This window comes from Salmo salar, chromosome ssa16 (genome assembly GCF_905237065.1).
Source record: "Salmo salar chromosome ssa16, Ssal_v3.1, whole genome shotgun sequence".
NCBI classification, from domain to species: Eukaryota; Metazoa; Chordata; class Actinopteri; order Salmoniformes; family Salmonidae; genus Salmo; species Salmo salar.
In genome coordinates, this window is record NC_059457.1 from 47,686,274 (window position 1) to 47,710,984 (window position 24,711).

General features: G+C 42.7%; 1 protein-coding gene and 1 pseudogene across 2 annotated transcripts in view; both read right to left on the reverse strand.

The window, feature by feature from the left end:
- The window catches only part of tnni3k (TNNI3 interacting kinase), a 53,393-nt gene extending 35,240 nt beyond the window's left edge, over positions 1-18,153 (reverse strand). For both annotated transcript variants that reach the window (XM_014149516.2, XM_014149515.2), the window contains exons 1-11: positions 18,033-18,153; positions 17,534-17,642; positions 17,039-17,124; positions 11,273-11,370; positions 10,572-10,682; positions 10,299-10,397; positions 5,616-5,754; positions 5,122-5,266; positions 3,217-3,321; positions 3,038-3,132; positions 2,414-2,563 (exon numbers count right to left, since the gene is read on the reverse strand). In XM_014149516.2, the coding sequence (XP_014004991.1) occupies positions 2,414-2,563; positions 3,038-3,132; positions 3,217-3,321; positions 5,122-5,266; positions 5,616-5,754; positions 10,299-10,397; positions 10,572-10,682; positions 11,273-11,370; positions 17,039-17,124; positions 17,534-17,642; positions 18,033-18,072 (1,177 nt within the window). In that variant the 5' untranslated portion in view covers positions 18,073-18,153. The remainder of the gene's footprint in view (positions 1-2,413; positions 2,564-3,037; positions 3,133-3,216; positions 3,322-5,121; positions 5,267-5,615; positions 5,755-10,298; positions 10,398-10,571; positions 10,683-11,272; positions 11,371-17,038; positions 17,125-17,533; positions 17,643-18,032) is intronic.
- A 1,084-nt stretch (positions 18,154-19,237) lies between these two features.
- On the reverse strand, positions 19,238-21,064 carry LOC106574017 (fucose-1-phosphate guanylyltransferase-like; annotated as a pseudogene).
- Positions 21,065-24,711: the final 3,647 nt, after the last annotated feature.

Genomic DNA, 24,711 nt, shown 5'->3' on the forward strand with positions numbered 1-24,711 from the left:
TCCGGCTGGTCTTCTTCAACCACTGCCTGTCCCTCACGTCCCTGGTCTCACATATCCCTAGACTTCGTCATGGGTCTTCCCCAGTCTGATGGCAACACCGCCATCCTGACAGTAGTGGACCGGTTTACGCCCTGTAGCCCTGACATCTGTACCTATGAAATGTTTTGAAAAAATAATTCAAAAACTAATTATTTCTGGTTTCTCATCCCAATTAGATCCAAACCAATTCACCTACCGTGCCTCCAGAGGTGCTGATGATGAGTTACTGGTCATGCTGAACAATATCTTCAAACATTTAGAAAGGCAAATAGCCTAGTGAAAATTGTATTCATTGACTTCAGTAGCGCGTTTAACACCATCCAACCCCACCTACTGCTGGATAAACTGTTGAATTTGGATGTCAACTCTCTACTGATCAATGAATTAACAGTTTCCTTGTGAACCGTACTCAACAAGTGAAGTTTAACTCCGTCATCTCTACATCTAGAACAGTGAATACGGGAGCACCTCAAGGTTGCATACTTTCACCGATACTGTACACACTGTACACACTGTACATAAATGATTGTCAAGCCTCTGACATGCAGATGACACCGGTGTTGTGGGTTTCCTCAACCCAGACCAAGCCTCTTTTCAAGGTTTTGACAGAGAAACAGCAAAATTCGTCCAGTGGTGTGCAGATAACTTTCTTGAAATAAACATTAAGAAAATAAAAGAGATGGAAATCGATTTCAGAAGCAACAAAACTCCACTACCCCCTACGAAGATCAATGGGGAATCAGTTGATAGTGACCATATATAAATACCTGGGAATCGAAATAGACAAACTGAAATTCAATGAGTATGCCTTTGCAAAGATAAATAAATTGCAACAGAGAATGTTTTCTTTAAGCAAACTGAACAATTTTAATGTTGACTGCCATATCTTACAAATGTTCTATAAATCTGTCCTGCAGAGTGCGCTGTCCTTTGGTCTGATATGCGTGTTTAGAAACATGCGAGAGCAAGACTACGTCAAGCTTCAGTGCTTGATTAAGACGGCGGGAAGGATAATTGGTATAGATCAAGAATCAGCCTGTACACAAAACTGATCCTCCTAAAACTTGAAAATATTTTACAGGACAGTACTCATCCCCTTCACTCAAAACTCAGTCACAGCAGCAGCCAGACAAGGGGAAAGAGACTTCTTCAAAAGAAAATCAAAACAGATCGATATGGGGACTCTTTTATTCCAACAGCCATTAGGCTGTAAAATAGATAGTCTGTTGGTCCCTCGAGTTTACAGCATATTGCACTTTCACTTTAAATGTGTAGCTATAGCACTTTGTATTAATTATATTGTGTAGTTTCTGTGTTTTCATGTATCGTGTTTTTAAGCACATGACCAAATGAATTTCCCCCTGGTGGGAGAATAATGTTGATCTGACGACTACTACTACTACTACTAGTACTACTACTACTACCTACTACCTACTACTACTACTACTACTACTACTACCTACTACCTACTACTACTACTACTACTACTACTATTACTACTACTACTATTCGCTATTGGCTCTGAATTAGTGACGTATACTGAGGCATCATACAATTGTACCACCGATTACAAGACAATTTGTGATTGGTTGATTCTACTGTCATTCCAAAATGCTGCTCTAATTGAAGTCAATGTCAATGGCGTTGGCTGGTGCCTTCTATTCAAACCTGAAGGCCTAGCCAATGAGCGTTGAGCCTAGCTAGATTATTTCTACCAAGAGACTACCAAAGAAAAATTCAGATTGGATGTTCTTTTCTCTTGGATATTAACCCTTCTTTTTCCAACACAAACTGAAGAAATTCAATAGGAAGATCACTACAATTAAGGCAAAAAAATATTAATCAATGAAAACAAAATTACAAATTATAATATATAAAAATATATACCGATTTGTATCTATCCTTAGGCCCTCTCTGAGGGCGTAGATGGCCCTGATGGTTCCCCACTGACTACTACTGGGTAATAGTACAGTCATTACGACATGTATGCCAACGACTACTAATACTACTACTAATACTACTGGGCAGTACTACAGTGACTACTACTACTATGTAGTACTACAGTCACTACTATTACTTATACTCTCACTATTTATTCTTACTGAGACAGGGGTAGGGTGACAGTGTGAGAGAGTAAAATCAATTACAAACAATTACTCAGTGTACAGTACTGTCAAGGTTTCCTAGCAACGTCAAATCTCTGAAAGTTACAAACCATCCTTCTCACAATTCAAGCAAAGTCAATCATCTGTGAAAAAGAGATCTAGTAAAAATGTTATCATCTCAGCTCTAATTACAAAATCTAGCCTTTCTGAGATATAGCTTTGTCTGTGGCCTCCCATTGGACAGACCCATGTGTCCATCACTGACTAACCTTTCTCATAGGCCCACATGAGGCAGGTCTGCTCCTCCTTCTCCCCACTGGACCGGCTGGGGTCACAAGCCACCAGGTTCATGTCAGCCCCGCTGTCCAATAGGAACTGGACCAGACGTATGTGGCCGTGGAAACATGCACTGTGCAGACCTACAGAGATAGTGACAGGGTTCAAAGGTTATTAGCCTAAGCAGTCAGATCAACCGCTCTTCTCCCATTCATATGGACCTTATTTGTGTTGAAGTCCTTGCCAATTGTCAAAGTCATTTTTTATGTATGACTATTGTTGCAAAACGTATTTCCCTCTGGGATAACAAAGTTGGAACTTGAACGTATTGAGTGCTTTCGGCTGGTTTAGAAGTCCTTGCCAATCGTCAAGGTAGTTTTTTATGTATGACTATTGCTGCAAAACTAATTTTAATTGGAACTAGATCTTATTAAGTGCTCTCGGGTGGTTTAGATGTTATTTGTAGGGCCAAGAGCTTTTCCTCTTCAGTTCTGGTCAACAAAAACTCCTGGCCTCAGTCATACTTTATCATTAGGGTCAGGATATTGTTCTGATCGTGTGACCTGGCCAGGGAAAACCTCCTGGCCCTAGATTAGGTAACGAGGAGACATAGCCACCTGTGTGTCCGTCTCGGCCCTGATGGTTGATGCTCATGGCGTTCTGACCGAGCAGGAACTTGACCATCTCCAGACTCTTCCCATAGGTGCAGGCACTGTGGAGAGAGGTAGACACTGCTGTTACCTTGGACCAGTACAGACGGAGAAGGCAACTCATAGAGGTACACTAGGGTTATTACCTGTGAAAGGCGGTCTCGCTAAATATGTTCTCCTTGGACAGACTCTCTGTGCCTGACAGCTGCACTATCTCCTTCACCACCTCAAACTTGCCATTGTAGCAGGCCCTGTGGAACACAGGCGCAATGAGTTGCAGATACAGCTAGACACATAAAGAGATCGTAGACGCTTTTATCAGTCTCAGTGAATAAGACCAGAGGCCATATGTATCAAATCAAATCACACTTTATTTCTCACATGCTTTGTAAATAACAGGTGTAGACTAACAGTGAAATGCTTACTTACGGGCCCTTCCCAACAATGCAGAGAGAAAAATATAGAAAAAATAATAACACGAGGAATAAATACACAATGAGTAACGATAACTTTGCTATATACACGGGGAACCAGTACCGAGTTGATGTGAATGGGTATGAGGTAGATATGGGTAGGGGTATGAGGTAGATATGGGCAGGGGTATGAGGTAGATATGGGTAGGGGTATGAGGTAGATATGGGCAGGGGTATGAGGTAGATATGGGCATGAGTATGAGGTAGATATGGGCATGGGTATGAGGTAGATATGGGCATGGGTATGAGGTAGATATGGGCAGGGGTATGAAGTAGATATGGGCAGGGGTATGAGGTAGATATGGGCAGGGGTATGAGGTAGATATGTGCATGGGTATGAGGTAGATATGTGCAGGGATATGAGGTAGATATGGGTAGGGGTATGAGGTAGATATGGGTAGGGGTATGAGGTAGATATGGGCAGGGGTATGGGGTAGATATGGGCAGGGGTATGAGGTAGATATGTGCATGGGTATGAGGTAGATATGTGCAGGGATATGAGGTAGATATGGGTAGGGGTATGAGGTAGATATGGGTAGGGGTATGAGGTAGATATGGGCAGGGGTATGAGGTAGAATTGGACAGGGGTATGAGGTAGATATGGGCATGGGTATGAGGTAGATATGGGCATGGGTATGAGGTAGATATGGGCATGGGTATGATGTAGATATGGGCATGAGTATGAGGTAGATATGTGCATGGGTATGAGGTAGATATGTGCAGGGATATGAGGTAGATATGGGTAGGGGTATGAGGTAGAGATGGGTAGGGGTATGAGGTAGATATGGGCAGGGGTATGAGGTAGATATGGGCAGGGGTATGAGGTAGATATGGGTAGGGGTATGAGGTAGATATGGGTAGGGGTATGAGGTAGATATGGGCAGGGGTATGAGGTAGATATGGGTATGAGGTAGATATGGGCAGGGGTATGAGGTAGATATATGCATGGGTATGAGGTAGATATGGGCAGGGGTATGAGGTAGATATGGGTAGGGGTATGAGGTAAATATGGGTAGGGGTATGAGGTAGATATGGGTAGGGGTAAAGTGACTAAGCAACAAGATAGATCATTAACAGTAGCAGCAGCGTACGTATGTGATGAGTCAAAAGAGTTACTGCAAAAGAGGGTCAATGCCGATAGTCAGGGTAGCTATTTTGTGGACTCATCTATTTAGAAGTCTTATCTGCGGGCCCATGCTAACATTTTTCTGCCTCCTGGGGGTGAAGAGGCATTGTCGTGCCTTCTTCATGACTGTGTTGGTGTGTGTGGATCATGTAAATCCCTTAGTGATCAAGTGTCTCAGAGTAGGAGCACTGATTTAGGATCAGTTGTGAGTTTAGATCACAATGAATAACGGTTACATAGATGGCGGGAGCAGATTGTAGATCAGCACTCCAACTCTGAGACACTTGATACATACAGCCCCAGTAGATTTCAATCTGCTGCTGAACTCCTCAGAGGGTACTGACATGAGCCAGTGAAATCATTCTCTGTCTATTTCCCCCGTGTTGTACTCTAAATGGTTTCACCCCAGATGTTCTTATCATTATGATGTACTGTATCATTAGTTAACTCACAGGTGGAGAGGGGTGTCTCCGTAGATGTTGACAGAGTGAGGCTGTAGCTCAAAGTTGCCCTGCAACAGGAAGTGGACCACTTCATGGTGGCCGAAACGGGCACAGAAGTGGAGCGGGACGTGGTCCTCATTGTCCTGAGCATTCACTGTGGAGGAAGAAGGACTGAGTTGTTTTCTGGTTGGGCAATTTTAAATAAGGTAGTAATTTCCTTCCTAAAACCATTTACAACTTTGAACACTTTGCTGAATCCATGAATAAATCCACAGAGTCGTTGTGTGACTTGTAGATAAACATGATGGTAAGTACCGGTAGACCATAATGAACAGCAGGTCCACTATGCAGTTACATCTTAATGTTCCCCACTCAAGCGCACGTCCCATCAAGATAAACAGTATATCACCTGAACCGTGGATTGTATTGAGAGCATGTTTACAGACCCAGTGAAACTCAAGCATGTACCATGTAGCTCCCAGACCTACTGCACTAACTCTCACCTTCAGTCTTGCTCCCCTCTGCCAGCAGAAGTTTTACGACGCTGAGGAAGCCCTTGGCGGCTGCCAGGTGTAACGGTCTGTCTCCCACCTCCCCACTCACATTTACATCCGCCCCAAACTTCAACAACAGCTTTGCCACCTGAGAGATTTACATTTAAGACATTTAGCAGACACTCTTATCCAGAATGACTTACAATTAGTGCATTCACCTTAAGATAGCTAGGTGAGACAACAACACATCACAATTGTGGCGGGCTGCGGCATTCTGGATAAGTTGCAGAGATGTGATGGCACAAGCGGGGAGCCCAGCCAACAGAGAGTTGCAGTAGTCTAGATGGGAAATGCAAAGTTCCTGGATTAGGACCTACGCCACTTCCTGTGTGAGGAAAAGTCATACTCTATGAATGTTGTAGAGCATGAACCTGCAGGAGCGAGTCACTGCTTTGATGTTTGCAGAGAACGACAGGGTGTTGTCCAGGGTCACACCGAGGTTATTTGTGACTCACAACCTGGATTCGGTCTTATGTAGCAAAATTTGAAATGGTGTTTTTTACATTGGATACAAGTAGACAGTCAGAGCTACAAAATGGTATATCATACACTTCATTTTGAGGAACAAAAAGTAATTCTGCTTTGAAAGTTGATAAACTTGTAAACTCACTTTTTAGAAAATGGCTTTTGAATGTTTTGGTATCTAGTGAAGAGCTCTTTGTCTACACCCATTCAGCATCGTTCACACCCTCTTAAGCTTAGCTCCACCCATCTCCTTTCGCTGTCAGAGCGTTCAGAGCGCACACTTGATGCTCTGGCCGATGACTTGTTTACCTCTCAACAATTTCCTTACGCTTTTTTGCCAACGTTTACTGACACCGGCCATATTCAACGGGTGTTGTACACTTTAACTTAAGACGTGTAGCTAGCTAGCTAAGTAAACAATTAACCTATCTAGGTAAACAACGTGTAAGATGACACATGTCATGTAACGTTAGCTAAAGAGTCAGCCAGCTAACATTAGCTAGTTAAACAACAATGAACATATTGTCAAATCATGTCGTTACTACCCTGCATGAATCTGCAGGGAACTAACCAACCAGGTTCAATGTTAGCTAGCTAACATTAGGCTCTAACTAGCAAAGCAAACATTTCTGGGATTCGAATAATAATGTCATACACATTACGTTATCTAGGGAGCCAGCCAGCTAATGTTAGCTAGCTTTAGCTTGAAATGAAACCACTTTCTGTCAAAATTAGAAACGTGTAATATCTGAAATGGTAGCTAGCTAACACTAGACTATCTTACCCGTATACATCATCATGCATGATGGATGCGTCTCCCTGTCACGGGTGTCATGCCATGGTTGCCCTTAGTTTGAAGATGTAATCCGGAGACAGGCGTTTTCTCCCACTCTTTAGCTATCATACTCTAATTCCACGGATTTCAAAACTCGATCCTCCAGAAAGTGGAGAGAGACACTTATGCAGCTTCACTACACGAAAGCTGCATTTGACAGGATTACCAACACAGACTCTCCAGCTCAAATAGACAGAAGCCTTCTATATGGCAGACCAATCCGAACTCCTTTTTCGGCATGTCCAGCCCACACATTATCGCAGCCAATCATGGCTAGTGGGAAGGTTTTTGTCTTTTTATGTGGCTTTGCCAACAAGGCTCGTAAATTAACACTTTGTTTTTAAGGCACATGAAAGTTCACATGTTCCAGAAGGCATTTCTGCCAAAAAAACACATTTTGTTAAAAACAAATTTAAAAAAGTTCAAATGGCTCCCTTCTGAAGCCATGACTTGCAACATACGCCTAGTTTCCTGAAACGGGTCACATTTGCGGGACAGCATGGAGTGGTCAACCATGATGGAGAGGTTTTGGAGCTGGCAGGCCTTCCCCGGTAGGAAGCGCAGCTCCGTTTTGTCGAGGTTGAGCTTGAGGTGGTGGGCCAGCATCCAAGCTGAGATATGTGTCGCCATCTGGGTGTCAGGGGAAGGAGAAGAGTAGTTGAGTGTCATCCACATAGCAATGATAGGAGAGACCATGTGAAGATCCGAGCTGAGTGACAGAGCCGAGTGATTTGTAAAGAGAAAAGAGGAGAGGGCCTAGAAGCAAGCCGTGGGGGACACCATTAGTGAGATCACGTGGTGAAGACACAGACCCTCTCCACACCACCTTATAGGAGCAACCTGCCAGGAAGGATGCAATCCAGGAATGTGCAGAGGTTGTCCAACCCTGAGAGGGTGGTAGAAGAGTATCTGATGGTTCATGGTCTCAAAGGCAGCGGATAGGTAAGGTAAGGGAAAGCCAGTTACGCAACTGACTGTATTCAACCGAAATGTGTCTTCCACTTTTAACCCAACCCTTCTGAATCAGAGAGGTGCGGCGGGCTGCCTGAATCGAAGGTCCACGTCATCGGCGCACAGGGAGCAGTTGTTGTTGGGGGTTAACTGCCTTGTTGGCTCTTGGATTCAAACCAGTGACCTTTCGGTTACTGGCCCAACACTCTTAACCGCAAGGCTACCTGGAGGTTGAGAACAGAAGAGAGAAAGTCAACTATGGCAGAGCGGAGAGCCTCTGTGACACAGAGGAGAGTGGTCTTAGTTGAGTGAGCCGCATTGAAGCCTGACTGGTTAGGGTTTTGAAGATCGTTCTGAGAGAGATAACGAGAGAGTTGGTCAGAGACAGCACACTCAAGTGTTTTGGAAAGATAAGAAAGAAGAGATACTGGTCTGTAGCTTTTGACATCAGATGAGTCGACTGTTGGTTTCTTGAGGAGGGGAGCAACTCTGGCCGAGGGGACACAGCCAGTGGAAAGGGATGAGTTGATGAGGGAAGTGACAAGGTCTCCAGAGATGGTCTGGAGAAGGGAGGATGGGATGGGGTGAAGCGGGCAGATTTTTGGGCGGCCAGTCATCACTAGTCGCAGGATTTTATCTGGAGAGAGAGGTAAGAAAGAGATCAAGGTGTAGGGTAGTTCTGATTGGGACCAGTGGACTCAATAGGCTGAGGGAATGACAAGCAGATGTCATCAAAGGATTAAGGAGGGAGGAGAAAGTGGAGATGATTTTCCCAGGGTTGTCGGTAGAAGCTTGAAATTTAGAGTGATAGAAAGTGTCTTTAGCCATGGATACAGAGGAAGAGAAGGTAGAGTGAAGGGAGTGGATGATAGGTCCTCCAAAAATGTAGTTTTCCTCCATTTCTGATCAGCTGCCTGCAGCCCTGTTCTGTTAGCACGCAGTTAGTCACTCAGCCACAGAGTGGGAGGGGAAGGTTGAGCCGGTCGGGGGGAAAGTGGACAGTGGGAGTCAAAGGAGGAGGAAAGGGAGGAGAGTAGGGTCGAAGAGGCAGAGTCAGGAGACAGGCGGGAGAAGGATTTAGCAGGAGAGAAGGAAGAGAAGATAGGATAGAAGAGGAGAGAGTAGTGGGAGCGAGAGAATGAAGATTGAGGCAGTGCATGACCATCTGGATAGGGACTGAGTGGGTAGTGTTGGAGGAGAGAGGGAGAGAATAGGAAACAAAGTAGTGACCAGAAACCTGCAGGGGGGGTGCAGTGAGATTAGTCTGTCTGTCTTGTGAATGGGAGAGAACTGGGAAAGGCTGAGATCAAAAGAGGAAAGGAGTGGAAAGAAAGAGGGGGAAAGAAATGAATTGAAGTCAGGTGTTGCGGGGTTAAAGTCACCCAGTACGATGAGTGGTGAGCCATGGTCGGGAAATTAGCTTATCAATGTGTCAAGCTCATTGAGGAACTCTCCAACAGCACCTGGTGGGTGATATATGACAACAATGTTAAACTTGATTGGACAAGTGACAGTGACAGCATTGAATTGAAGTGAGGAGATAGACAGGTGAGATATGGGGAAAAGAGAACATCTCCACTTATGAGAAATTAGTAGCTCTGTGCCACTACCGCGACGACCAGATGCTCTTGGACTATGAGAGAACACATAGTCAGAGGACAAGAGAGCAGCTGGAGTAGCAGTGTTCTCTGGTGTAATCCATGTTTCTGTCAGGGCCCAAAATTGTAGGGAGATGAACTTAGCCTTATGGACTGCAGATCGTCAGTTCCAAACGCTGCCCGGAGACTAGGAATTCATTGGTTGTGCATGCAGGGTACACTAAATTAGAAGGTTTGCAGCCACGGGCTGGTGAGCATCTGTAAAACCTACAGCGAGAGGAGCGAACTGGGATAGAAAACACACACACTTGTCAAAGCTACAAAAAAGCAAAATTATATCATCAGAGAATAACTGGGTAAGATACTCAAGTGTATTTTGGAGAGACCTAGCTCTGGTCTGGGGCATTAGTGCGCGTTCCTCTACTAACAGAGCAGAGGCAACTCGTTGTTTTTGTCACGCGATGGGAGCAGAGCTTGGAGAGACCCACTTGAGACAAACTTGACAGGGAAGTGGGAACTGGGCCTGGGGGATAACTGTAATAGACATTGTAGGGATAGGTCCCAAATGACACTCTTTTCCCTATAGCCCATAGGGCTCTGGTCAAAAGTAGTGCACTATGAAAGCAAAAGGATGCCATTTTGGGACGTAGCCTACATCCCCGGTAACAAGAAAAGGGAATGAACAGATTTCAACACATCCATTGCTTGGCAGAAGGTAAAGAGGGATATCTTGGATGAAGCTACCTACACTGTTATATTAGGACACAATGTTTAAACAATTACCTGGTCATGGCCATAGTAAGCAGCAATATGCAGAGGAGTAAAGAACACAGCATCCTGGACGTTGACATAGGCTCCATGCTGGAGAAGGATATCCACTGCCTAAGAATGACAACATGTAGGCTATATTACAGGACATATTATTATCATATCACAAAATCTCTTGTTGGAACACCCATTGTTGCTGACACCAGCAGAACTATTCCTAAATATGAATAGTACTGTACAGAATGTGAGGTAATGTCTGAGACTGGTATGAACAGGGGCCGTGCCCACCTCATGGTGCCCAGCGATGGTGGCAATATGCAGGGCGGTGAGGGCACCGTACCCAACCTGCTGGATGTCTGCCCCTCCATGGAGCATTGCCGTCACTAGCTCCGCATTGTCCTGGGAGGACACACAACTTCTGTCAATCACATAGGTTTGTTTTCACTTTAACATCACACTTGAGGAAAATTTAAATTGTATTTCCTTTATTCCTTGTGTCCTCTCTAAACACGTTGGGGAAACTAAGCTTCCTCCCGTTTGACCTTCTCTTCAGGCATTTTGAGGAGGTAAGGAATCAGGGAAGATACAGATGACGTTCACCCCAAGTCATCAGCATCTTGATTAAGCCGAGACCTCAAATAGACAAATCTGGAATACTGATCCTGTGTGCCTCAGGACTAGATGAACTCTCTCTAGTCCTTAGTATGAGAGAAAAACAGGAGATATCACACTGTTCATAGAACAATGTGTGTTTTGGGATGTGACTTGCGCTCCTCCATCTGGTAAAACCATGGAATGTCTCCATCTCATTTAACATAAAAGGCCAATTGATAGAAACATTCTTATAACAATCAGCAAATCACAATATAATCACACATCATAAACAGTAACCTACTCACTATGGAAACATACACCTCTTTATAACTATATCAATGACACTGTCTTCAGATGAAGGTATGAAGGCAACAGGTGTCTAACCATTCTCTCACCTTATAGACAGCCAGGTGTAGAGCAGTGAACCCATTCCTGGTAAGCCTGGATGGACGTAGGCCTTTCAGCATCAGAGTCCTTATGTGGACTTTATTCCCTGGAGAAAACAATATACTAGCCTCACATCAGATCTGTCTGTGGTATATTGTCTATGTTTTAATTTTTATTGTTATTTTTTATTTTAAAAAATATATATATTACATTTTTTTAGGAGGTAGATCAGCTTTAATATTTCAGATAGATTGTGGCTTCTATCAATGTAATTGTCTGCATCACTTCCAATCCCTCATATATTTTTGGGAAGAAAAAAAATGTATATATATAGACAAAACCGTTCAAAAGTTTGGGGTCACTTAGAAATGTTCTCGTTTTTGAAAGAAAAGCTCATTTTTTGTCCAATAAAATAACATAAAATTGATCAAAAATACAGCGTAGACATTGTTAATGTTGTAAATTACTATTGTAACTGGAAACGGATGATTTTGAATGGAATATCTGCATAGACGTACAGAGGCCAATTATCAGCAAGAAGGCCTAGAAGGCCAGCATCCTGGAGTTGCCTCTTTACTGTTGACATTGAGACTGGTGTTTTGTGGGTACTATTTAATGAAGCTGCCAGTTGAGGACTTGTGAGGCATCTGTTTCTCAAACTAGACACTAATGTACTTGTCCTCTTGCTCAGTTGTGCACCGGGGCCTCCCACTCCTCTTTCTATTCTGGTTAGAGCCAGTTTGCGCTGTTCTGTGAAGGGAGTAGTACACTAGTGATCACAAAATAGTGAACAACAATGGTTAGGCCTGTATTTCCAGCTTATACATACTATATACATTTTATGGACACAGTCTATTTTACAATTGTTTTATTTTGTTTGTTTTTACTCTTGTCCTTCCTCTACCTTCAACGCTCCCATATATTTATGATGTCCATCCGGTTTGATTTCTATTTGCCATTCGTTCAAACTGTGCTCTAAAAAAAAGTTGTTAACGTATATATGTTTTACGGCACAGTATGTTTTACATTAGTTATCTTATTGTAATTAGTTGTTATTAGTCCCAACCTTCAGCTCCATTCAATCCCTCCCATCAATCTCTTAACACCATCCACATTGGATTTAAATTTGCCATATATTTTTCAACTGTGGTGTGATGTTTCACAAAAGTTATGAACTTTTCCATTCTCATTGTTTCTACAGATTTTAAATTGAAAATAAACTTTTTGGAACCCAGGATCGAAATAAATAATAATAAATATATAATAAAAGAATACATAAATAAATAAATAAACCATGTGCCATGGAATCGGGTACGTCAAAAATCTCTAACCAACATTTTTGCAATCTATATGGTATGGCTGTCAATTTTTTTTAATCCTTAAATGAAACTGGAATACTTTTTTATTCATACCAATTTTCTTTAACCAATTTTGGTCTTTAATGCAGGGCCGACAGACAAGTTCCCTACTTTTTCCTCCTTCCACTTTCCTCTTCCATTTCTGCGGTAATGATGCAATTAGTTGGTTGTAATTTTGGGTAGAGCAGACATGTTTTTTTTAGCTGCATGTATGACATAACTCCACCAGTCATATTTATGATATAATTTACGAAGATATATATGTATATATATATATATATATATATATATTTATATATATATATATACTGCTCAAAAAATAAAGGGAACACTTAAACAACACATCCTAGATCTGAATGAAAGAAATAATCTTATTAAATACTTTTTTCTTTACATAGTTGAATGTGCTGACAACAAAATCACACAAAAATAATCAATGGAAATCCAATTTATCAACCCATGGAGGTCTGGATTTGGAGTCACACTCAAAATTAAAGTGGAAAACCACACTACAGGTTGAACCAACTTTGATGTAATGTCCTTAAAACAAGTCAAAATGAGGCTCAGTAATGTGTGTGGCCTCCACGTGCCTGTATGACCTCCCTACAATGCCTGGGCATGCTCCTGATGAGGTGGCGGATGGTCTCCTGAGGGATCTCCTCCCAGACCTGGACTAAAGCATCCGCCAACTCCTGGACAGTCTGTGGTGCAACGTGGCGTTGGTGGATGGAGCGAGACATGATGTCCCAGATGTGCTCAATTGGATTCAGGTCTTGGGAACGGGCGGGCCAGTCCATAGCATCAATGCCTTCCTCTTGCAGGAACTGCTGACACACTCCAGCTACATGAGGTCTAGCATTGTCTTGCATTAGGAGGAACCCAGGGCCAACCGCACCAGCATATGGTCTCACAAGGGGTCTGAGGATCTCATCTCGGTACCTAATGGCAGTCAGGCTACCTCTGGCGAGCACATGGAGGGCTGTGCAGCCCCCCAAAGAAATGCCACCCCACACCATGACTGACCCACTGCCAAACCGGTCATGCTGGAGGATGTTGCAGGCAGCAGAATGTTCTCCACGGCGTCTCCAGACTCTGTCACGTCTGTCACGTGCTCAGTGTGAACCTGCTTTCATCTGTGAAGAGCACAGGGCGCCAGTGGCGAATTTGCCAATCTTGGTGTTCTCTGGCAAATGCCAAACGTCCTGCACGGTGTTGGGCTGTAAGCACAACCCACACCTGTGGACGTCGGGCCCTCATACCACCCTCATGGAGTCTGTTTCTGACCGTTTGAGCAGACACATGCACATTTGTGGCCTGCTGGAGGTCATTTTGCAGGGCTCTGGCAGTGCTTCCCCTGCTCCTCCTTGCACAAAGGCGGAGGTAGCGGTCCTGCTGCTGGGTTGTTGCCCTCCTACGGCCTCCTCCACGTCTCCTGATGTACTGGCCTGTCTCCTGGTAGCGCCTCCATGCTCTGAACACTACGCTGACAGACACAGAAAACCTTCTTGCCACAGCTCGCATTGATGTGCCATCCTGGATGAGCTGCACTACCTGAGCCACTTGTGTGGGTTGTAGACTCCGTCTCATGCTACCACTAGAGTGAAAGCACCGCCAGCATTCAAAAGTGACCAAAACATCAGCCAGGAAGCATAGGAACTGAGAAGTGGTCTGTGGTCACCACCTGCCGAACCACTCCTTTATTGGGGGTGTCTTGCTAATTGCCTATAATTTCCACCTGTTGTCTATTCCATTTGCACAACATTATGTGAAATGTATTGTCAATCAGTGTTGCTTCCTAAGTGGACAGTTTGAATTCACAGAAGTGTGATTGACTTGGAGTTACATTGTGTTGTTTAAGTGTTCCCTTTATTTTTTGAGCAGTATATATATATATATATATATGTTTTTCCTTTTCTTAAAAATAATGCTTTTTTTTAACAATTGTTATATTTGAGTTTAACCACAATATTTGTTATATTATTTGTTCTGTCTTTTCTGGTGGATTATTTAAAAATAGCGATATTTGGGAGATGATTTCCTTTGTAAATAACTGAAAGTGAGAGGTTGTAATCTGAATAAAGTGAAAAGGCCTTTATTAAACATAGGGTGAGACGTTCTTACTAATTTGCTAAAGTATAACTTTTGAATGACTGAAGCCTTTAGTGAGAGGTCTAATGCTCTAATATTTTATCATTTCTGCCCTCCGAATTCATCTTCATTATATAAATAGGCCCGTTTAATTTTACCTGGCTTGCCTTTCCAAATAAATAGTATATTTTTTTCTATAATAATTTTTAAAAAACTGTTCGCTAGGTGTAGGCAAGGCCAGAAGCAAAATGGTAAACTGAGATATGACAAAAGAGTTAATCAGGGTGATTTTTCCACAAATAGACAGGTATTTTCCTTTCCATGGTAGCAAGATCTTATCTATTTTTGCTAACTGTCTATAAAAATGTATTGGAGTGAGATCATTTATTTATTTTGTGATATAAATACCGAGTATGTCTACATCACCGTCAGACCATTTTATTGATAAACTACATGGTAATGTAAAAGTAACATTTTTGTGTGATCCAATACGTAATATAGTAGGCCTACACTCATAATTTGTTTGTAATTCAGAGAGGTTAGAATAATTATCTAGATCCTCTATTGTCTCTGTTCCCAGATCTACAGTACCAGTCAAAAGTTTGGACACACCTACTCATTCAAGGGTTTTTCTTTATTTTTTATGTTTTCTACATTGTAGAATAACAGTGAAGACATCAAAACTATGAAATATCACATATGGAATCATGTGGTAACGAAAAAAGTGTTGTTCAAAGTAGCCACCCTTTGCCTTGATGACAGCTTTGCACATTCTTGGCATACTCTCAACCAGCTTCATGAGGTAGTCACCTGGAATGCATTTCAATTAACAGGTGTGGCTTGTTAAAATTTCATTTGTGGAATTGTTTTCCTTCTTAATGTGTTTGAGCCAATCAGTTGTGTTGTGACAAGGTAGGGGTGGTATACAGAAGATAGCCCTATTTGGTAAAGACCAAGACCATATTATGTCAAGAACAGCTCAAATAAGCAAAGAGAAACAACAGTCCATCATTACTTTAAGACATGAAGGTCAGGCAATGCGGAAAATTTCAAGAACTTTGAAGGTTTCTTCCAAGTGCAGTCGCAAAGCCATCAAGCTCTATGATGAAACTGGCTCTCATGAGTACCGCCACAGGAAAGGAGACTGCATGAATCAGGCCTTCATGATCGAATTGCTGCAAAGAAACCAGTACTAAAGGACACCAACAAGAAGAAAAGACTTGCTTGTGCCAAGAAACACGAACAATGTACATTAGACAGTGGAAATCTGTCCTTTGGTCTGATGAGTCCAAATTTGAGATTTTTGGTTCCAACCGCCGTGTCTTTTTGAGACGCAGGGTAAGTGAACGGATGATCTCTGCATGTGGGGTTCCCACCGTGATGCATGGAGGAGGTGTGATGGTGTGGGGGTGCTTAGCTGGTGAGACTGTTAGTGATTTATTTAGAATTCAAGACACACTTAACCAGCATGGCTACCACATCATTCTGCAGCAGTACGCCATATCGTCTGGTTTGTGTTTAGTTGACTATCATTTGTTTTTCAACAGGACAATGACCCAACACAACTCCAGGCTGTGTAAGGGCTATTTGACCAAGAAAGAGAGTGATGGAGTGCTGCATCAGATGACCTGGCCTCTACAATCACCCGACCTCAACCCAATTGAGATGGTTTGGGATGAGACGGACCGCAGATTGAAGGAAAAGCAGACAAGTGCTCAGCATATGTGGGAACTCCTTCAAGACTGTTGGACACGCATTCCAGGTGAAGCTGGTTGAGAGAATGCCAAGAGTGTGCAAAGCTGTCATCAAGGCAAAGGGTGGCTACTTTGAACAACACTTTTTCGGTTACTATATGATTCCATGTGTTATTTCATAGTTTTGATGTCTTCACTATTATTCTTCAATGTAGAAAATAGTAAAAATAAAGAAAAATCCTTGAATGAGTAGGTGTGTTCAAACCTTTGACTGGTACTGTATATTTAGAAATAAGGCCCGAGGGGGTGTGGTATACCACAAACCCCCGAGGTGCCTTATTGCTATTATAAACTGGTTACTAACGGAATTAGAACAGTAAAAATAAATGTTTTGTCATACCCGTGGCATACGGTCTCATATACAACGGCTTTCAGCCGATCTGCATTCAGGGCTCGAACCACCCAGTTTATATTGCTGGTTAGACAGCATAAACAGATCTGGGACCAGGCTAAAAAAAACACTGGAGCCCAATCAAAGCTAATGAGCTCATGGGCATCAAGCCAAGAGTGCAGCAGCATATGTAACACTGTAATGTTTTGGTAAGAGGTTATTAATAGTAATAATCGTACATACCGCCACACATACAGCAGAGATGCAACAGGGACAGTCCGCTCCCTGTCCGGTAATTCAAGTTCACTTTCTGGAAAGCTTCATCAGAGCTGAGCCATCCAAATACAAATGTAAGTCGAGTGTAAAAATGTGTAATTACAATAGTTATTACTCTGTACTTTACACCATAATTAGGACACTGATGTAAAACATATAATGCATTTAATAAAACATATACCAACAGCAATAATCAACCCAGAAGACATTTGGACATTGTCTAGAACTATGACATGTATATGGAGACTGGGCATGAGTCACTATCATAACATTTCTGAGATGTTATATCATGACATGTGAACGACTGAATAGGGATGAATGCATCACTTTAACCACAGAGAGCTAATGTTACCTGAAGTCATTATCATAAAATGTTTGTCATGTTATGATGTTATAACATGACATGTGAAAGACTGAATAGAGAATAAATGTATCGCTTTTATCACAGAGGGCCTCTGTTACCTGAAGACCTGTTTGAGGTCTATCAGCTCGCTGTCTTTGATGCGTAGGTCATCCTCCAGCCTCTCGATGATCACAGAGTATGACTCGCTCACCTTCTTCTTCCACTCATCTTCAGAAAGGGAGTTAGCCCAGTGATAGCATAGACATAGCATCGTTTTGTGAGCTATTAGCCTGATTGTGACTGAGGTACTTTCATTTTAAAAAGCTGAAACACTTTCCATAGGTTACACACTGAAAGGGATTTAGTACATCTATAGAATGCATTTCCAGTCACTTGTATTTTCCAATGTTAAATAATGTAAGTTCTCTATATCCTAGTTTAATTACCAAAGGAAGAATTTAAGGTAAAAAAAAAGAAAATGGCAGCAAAAGGTACTACCACCCTATTGGACATATGTTTTTCAAAGCAAAGCTTCTTAATAGGATTCTATAGTACATATTTAGACCCTGACATATACTCTTAGGCAGCACAAAACACTGAAAGAGAACAATCCATTACCTGTACATGTCTGAGTTGGTCTTGATTTATAATTTCCCATTGAACCTCTTTTTTTTATATTCCTGTCTACGTTGTATAGTTTGGTGGAACAGAGGAGTGAAGCAGTAACACTATCCCTATCTCAGTCACAATAGAGCAGGACCAGATAAACAGGGATCATGGCAGAGGGCTAAAAATAAATACATCTCTGAGAGGAATGCCTGACCACTATGACAACTGATCTGTGTGTGTGTTGCTCTTTTCAAACAGCAGGTGGCCATTACCTTACATTGTCTTGCACAAGCCATCGGTCAGTTTTCAATTATTTTTGAAGGTGTTTGAACTGCTTGATGGCCTGAAAACGAAATAATTTAGTCAGAATTGCAAGGAAACTGTCTTAGTGTTTAAATACTGACAGCTTGACCACAGAAGAATACTCCTGTACCTTGCAGTGATTATGGTCCCGTGTGGCTCAGTTGGTAGAGCATGGTGTTTGCAATGCCAGGGTTGTGGGTTCAATTCCCACGGGGGACCAGTTTGGAAAACAAAATGTATGAAATGTATGCATTCACTACTGTACTCTGGATAAGAGTGTCTGCTAAATGACTAAAATGTATATAATTAACAGTGAGTAGCAGCAGTGTAAAAACAAATGTAAATAGTCTGGGTGGCCATTTGATTAATTGTTCAGCTGTCTTATGACTTGGGGGTAGAAGCTGTTAAGGAGCCTTTTGGTCCTAGACTTGGTGCTCCGGTACTACTTGCCGCCCGGTAGCAGAGAGAACAGTCTATTACTTGGGTGACTGGAGTCTTGGACTATTTTTTGGTCTTTCCTCTGACACCGCCTAGTACATAGGTCCTGGATGGCAGGAATCTTGGCCCCAGTGATGTACTGGTCCGTACGTACTACCCTCTGTAGCGCCGAGATGCCGAGCAGTTGCCATACCAGGCGGTGATGCAACCGGTCAGGATGCTCTCGATGGTGCAGCTGTAGAACTCTGCATAGGATGTCAAGAGCCGTCCCTTACACTTGTGTTTAAAAATAGAGCAGAGCACCAGTGGAATGTCAATAGAAATAGAATCAGAACTGATGGCTATGATGCCTCATACTAGCTTAGAACAATGAAGAGACACACAACTTTGAAATCTTTTTTTCAATTATTTTCAGTCATTGTTACAAAATAGATTGTCATTGCCATATAATTTCCCCATAGACACATTTTTAAATACCCCCCAAAATGTAAATCTTAAATATCAAAACAGCCGATCCAACCTTTGCACCTGTTAATCATTAACGTGAACCCACCACATTGTATCCCTATTTCAGTTCAATTTAACACACAATCATTCCTATCATTATTACAAAGGAACAACGGTATTACAAGCAATATTAGCGTAGTTATCACTATAGTTCAGAGTCAGCTCCCTTTCTTCTTCTCCACGTCCTCCATGAGTCTCTTCCTGTACTTGAGCATCTTCTCCAGGTGTTTAGATTGCAGGGCCTCCTGTAGAGACATCAGCTTGGTGCCAAGAGGCAGTGGGACAGTGGATACGCCTGGCTGCAGTGCCTGCAACGTCTCCAGAGTCAGGGAGAACGAGTCAAATATATCCGGGCACACAGGGAAAAGACAGGCATTCCACAGACTACAACTCGATGCGTCTCCAGAGAACCTCAGGCTCCAGGGGCTCAGGCCCCACTTTGCCAGGCACTCCACCAAACTTGCCCCGAACAGGTTCAACCCCTCCATATTTGCAGGGGCCCCCACAGGCTTTTTGAGGTTGTCCTCGATGCCGAAGGCGACGACACCTGTTTGGCCCTGGCGGTTCACGCAGAGGAGTGCATGAAGGTTCTATCGGGCACCTTCAGGCCTGCGTCTACCCAATAGGATGGTCCGCCCGCCCACGTGGGCGGCGGCCTCGAGCCTACAGTACTGTAGCACAGAGCCTGGAGTTAAAGAGGAACCGGGCTTCAAGTTACTGAGCATCTCACAGCAGACCTTAAAGCTGAAGTTTTGGCTGCAACCTAGCACCTTGTATAGGCCCAGCTCGCCCCTCAGGCACGGGTCCTCGCTGAGGTAGAAGAGGTACTCGGTGGTGGTGCCCATGTGGTAGAACTTGGAGTGGTTGAGGGCCACCACGTTGAGCGGGGTTCCCTTGAGGCGGTGGAACATCTTCTGACGCATTTCTACCAGGCTGCTCTGCTACTTGGTGACATTGGCCGTGTTGTTGGTGTACGCCACCATGGCTTGGGGACCCAGGGCCTTTAGGAAGTCCCAATAGGCATCTATCTCGCAGCCCAAAGGACTCGCCTCTCTGAACAGACTAAGTTAAGACATCGTAGTCTGGTAGTCCACATATGTAGTGTCTGTGTAGATATACTCTACATCACTCGACAGACACAAAGCTATCCTCGATCTTACACACAACACCGTTGTCATGCATCTTCTTGACACTAGGTTACTGCAGGAAATGGAGGCAGGTCCTGTATTCCATGTCGGCCAATCCAAACTTCTCCTGCTGGTGTGTGGTTCCAATGGAGATGGGGGAGGGATGGGCTAGAGCAGTGAACCCAGACCTGTCAACCAGACCTGTCAAACCTGATACTCTTCTCCTCTGCTATGCTGTAGAGCTCTATACAATCCACACTGGTCACCAGCACATCCGGTTTCATGTGTGAGGGGAAATTGACAAACACGGCCAGTTTGAGCTCCAGCATCTGGTACAGAGGATCTCCCAGGGGCATGGGGGTGAAGATTTCCCCAAGGCACTGGCATTGGGCAAACACTGGCTGAATCTCCCTAGGAAAATCAGAGCAATTTGAAAACAGTCAACAACAATCATGCCATTTAGCAGACATTTTTATCCAAAGTGTCTTACAGTAGACATACAGTAGTTCTTGCATACCATTTTCAATAATATAGGCCTATCTTACATTTACATCACTTTTACATAATTCCCAACTACTAAACGGTTTGAAAATGTTACATTCACACAGTAAATCATGACTAAAGTGTAGATGAATAGATGTCTTCCAGCTGTTGTAGGGAATGCCGTGTCGTGCCTCCATTTCCTGAGAGAGAAGTTCAATTCAGTCAAAGTGAAATGCTTCAACAAAATCAGGGGCTGTATGTATCAAGTGTCTCAGAGTAGGAGTGCTGATCTAGGATCAGGTCCTCCTTGTCCATGTAATCTTATTCAATGTGATCTAAAAATCCAAACGGGAAAATGTGTAAATGCACCTATACTCTTCTATCATGTGTAATTGTTTTATGTTTATTGTACCTATATTGTGTATACTGAATGGAGGTTGTGTGTAAATTCCTCTGTATATATTCTGTCTGTATATGTTTGTCTACCGCTGGCAGAGCCACTTAACAAAGTGAAATTCTGGGTATGTGTAAATGTTCTTGATGAATAAAGGTGATTCTGATTCAAATTCTGATCCTAGAGCAGCACAATATTACTCTGAGACACTTAATATCGGAATCATGAAATCAGAAACAGAACAATAATATAGGTTATCCTCACCTATTTTGGCTCCAGGTGGATCTGAGAACACGTGATAAGGAATGCCAAGTGGGATCTCTTTCCTCTCAAGTTTCTCTGAGCTCTGAAGCTCATATGCTTCTCTCTGGTCTCATCCACAGCAGTTAACACAACTAGATCCCAAAACTCTCCAGGTTGCACCTGCTTACCTAAATGAAAAACAAACATGGCTGTGTTTAGACAGGCAGCTCAATTCAGAACTTGTTTCCAAATTATTTGCATATCTGATACCTATCTGATCTCATCGCTAATGTGTAAACAGCAACAACAAAAAACACAAGGAATCTGATCTTTTGACTTCTGATTTAAACCACTATCCTACATATGTAACCTCTGTCTGGATGCTATTTTTTACTCTGAAGTGTTGTTTTTTTGTTTCGTTTTTTTTGCACATGACCTGCCGTTACCATGACAACCACCCTACAATTTAATTGAACAGTGACAGGAAATGAGCACTGCATCTGTGTGCTACTTCTTTTCATTTGATTTAACTAGGCAAGTCAGTTAAGAACAAAGTATTATATACATTGACGGCCTACCAGAATATATACGCAAAACTGATATGGGTCACATGTAAAACAGAGTGGACAGTCAGAAAAAAAGATTGGATATAGAAAGAAAATCAGATTTGAGTTCTTAGGGTGTACATTATATGACGCACATACAGTGGGGCAAAAAAGTATTTAGTCAGCCACCAATTGTGCAAGTTCTCCCACTTCAAAAGATGAGAGAGGCCTGTAATTTTCATCACAGGTACACTTCAACTATGACACACAAAATGAGAAAAAAAATCCAGAAAATCACATTGTAGGATTTTTAATGAATTTATTTGCAAATTATGGTGGAAAATAAGTATTTGGTCAATAACAAAAGTTTATCTCAATACTTTGTTATATACCCTTTGTTGGCAATGACACAGGTCAAACGTTTTCTGTAAGTCTTCACAAGGTTTTCACACACTGTTGCCGGTATTTTGGCCCATTCCTCCATGCAGATCTCCTCTAGAGCAGTGATGTTTTGGGGCTGTCGCTGGGCAACACGGACTTTCAACTCCCACCAAAGATTTTCTATGGGGTTAAGATCTGGAGACTGGCTAGGCCACTCCAGGACCTTGAAATGCTTCTTACGAAGCCACTCCTTCGTTGCCCGGGCGGTGTGTTTGGGATCATTGTAATGCTGAAAGACCCAGCCACGTTTCATCTTCAATGCCCTTGCTGATGGAAGGAGGTTTTCACTCAAACTCTCACGATACATGGACCCATTCATTCTTTCCTTTACACCGATCAGTCGTCCTGGTCCCTTTGCAGAAAAACAGCCCCAAAGCATGATGTTTCCACCCCCATGCTTCACAGTAGGTATGGTGTTCTTTGGATGCAACTCAGCATTCTTTGTCCTCCAAACATGACGAGTTGAGTTTTTACCATAAATGTATATTTTGGTTTCATCTAACCATATGACATTCTCCCAATCCTCTTCTGGATCATCCAAATGCTCTCTAGCAAACTTCAGATGGGCCTGGACATGTACTGGCTTAAGCAGGGGGACACGTCTGGCACTGCAGGATTTGAGTCCCTGGCGGCGTAGTGTGTTACTGATGGTAGGCTTTGTTACTTTGGTCCCAGCTCTCTGCAGGTCATTCACTAGGTCCCCCCGTGTGGTTCTGGGATTTTTGCTCACCGTTCTTGTGATCATTTTGACCCCACGGGGTGAGATCTTGCGTGGAGCCCCAGATCGAGGGAGATTATCAGTGGTCTTGTATGTCTTCCATTTCCTAATAATTGCTCCCACAGTTGATTTCTTCAAACCAAGCTGCTTACCTATTGCAGATTCAGTCTTCCCAGCCTGGTGCAGGTCTACAATTTTGTTTCTAGTGTCCTTTGACAGCTCTTTGGTCTTGGCCATAGTGGAGTTTGGAGTGTGACTGTTTGAGGTTGTGGACAGGTGTCTTTTATACTGATAACAAGTTCAAACAGGTGCCATTAATACAGGTAACAAGTGGAGGACAGAGGAGCCTCTTAAAGAAGAAGTTACAGGTCTGTGAGAGCCAGAAATCTTGCTTGTTTGTAGGTGACCAAATACTTCTTTTCCACCATAATTTGCAAATAAATTCATAAAAAATCCTACAATGTGATTTTCTGGATTTTATTCCCTCATTTTGTCTGTCATAGTTGACGTGTACCTATGATGAAAATTACAGGCCTCTCTCATCTTTTTAAGTGGGAGAACTTGCACAATTGGTGGCTGACTAAATACTTTTTTGCCCCACTGTATATTAGCTTATGTGGACTTGTTCGACATTGAAGCCGACAGTGCAGGCGACTGCCGAATGATTGATATACAAATCACCTTGCATCATAAATAACAACTCATTATTATTTGTAGATCAGTCATTCACAATTTATACATGATACATCACAGTTTTGATGCTCTCCAACACAACATGGCATATGATTAGTGACTAGCCTAACCCTTGATCTTGACTCTCAGTTCCATTACGTTAAACATAAGAGTCATTGGACCAAGGCGTCTTCTGTACAGGGGAGTTTTGTTAAGAGCCCTGACACTTAGGTCTGAACATTAAGATTAACACATCACTTGCGGTACGGTTTTGGAAGCATAAGGACCTTATCTTTCATATCAGCGATAAATAATAATAAAAAAAGACCAATAAGGTTAAATTGATACACATTAGTGTTCCCACACAGACATATCTCCATGCTATAGCACGTGTTTACCGATGACAGACGGAAGCGAGAGGGACCACCTGTGTTAACTCGCATCCTCCGAACACTGTTGTCACTGAAAAATACTGTTGGCTGCAATGGTGATAATGCCGATGAAAACAGTTTACAGCGGTCGAGGCTGGTGGGGGGAGCTATAGGAGGACGGGATCATTGTAATGCTGGAATGTCATTCATGGAATTGGTATCAAACATATGGAAACAACATGTTTGACTCCGTGTATGTTTTGATGTGTACAGAAAGTGTATGTTTTGATGTGATATGAAAGTAAAGGGCTTTATGTTTCTACAACCGTATTGAAATTGAGAATCGATTCACCTCTGAAAATAACATAAGGAGTAACGATTGGCTCCTTAAGAGTATGACTAGCCTATGCAGCCAATCAATCAAATTTAGCAGCAAAAGATTAGGC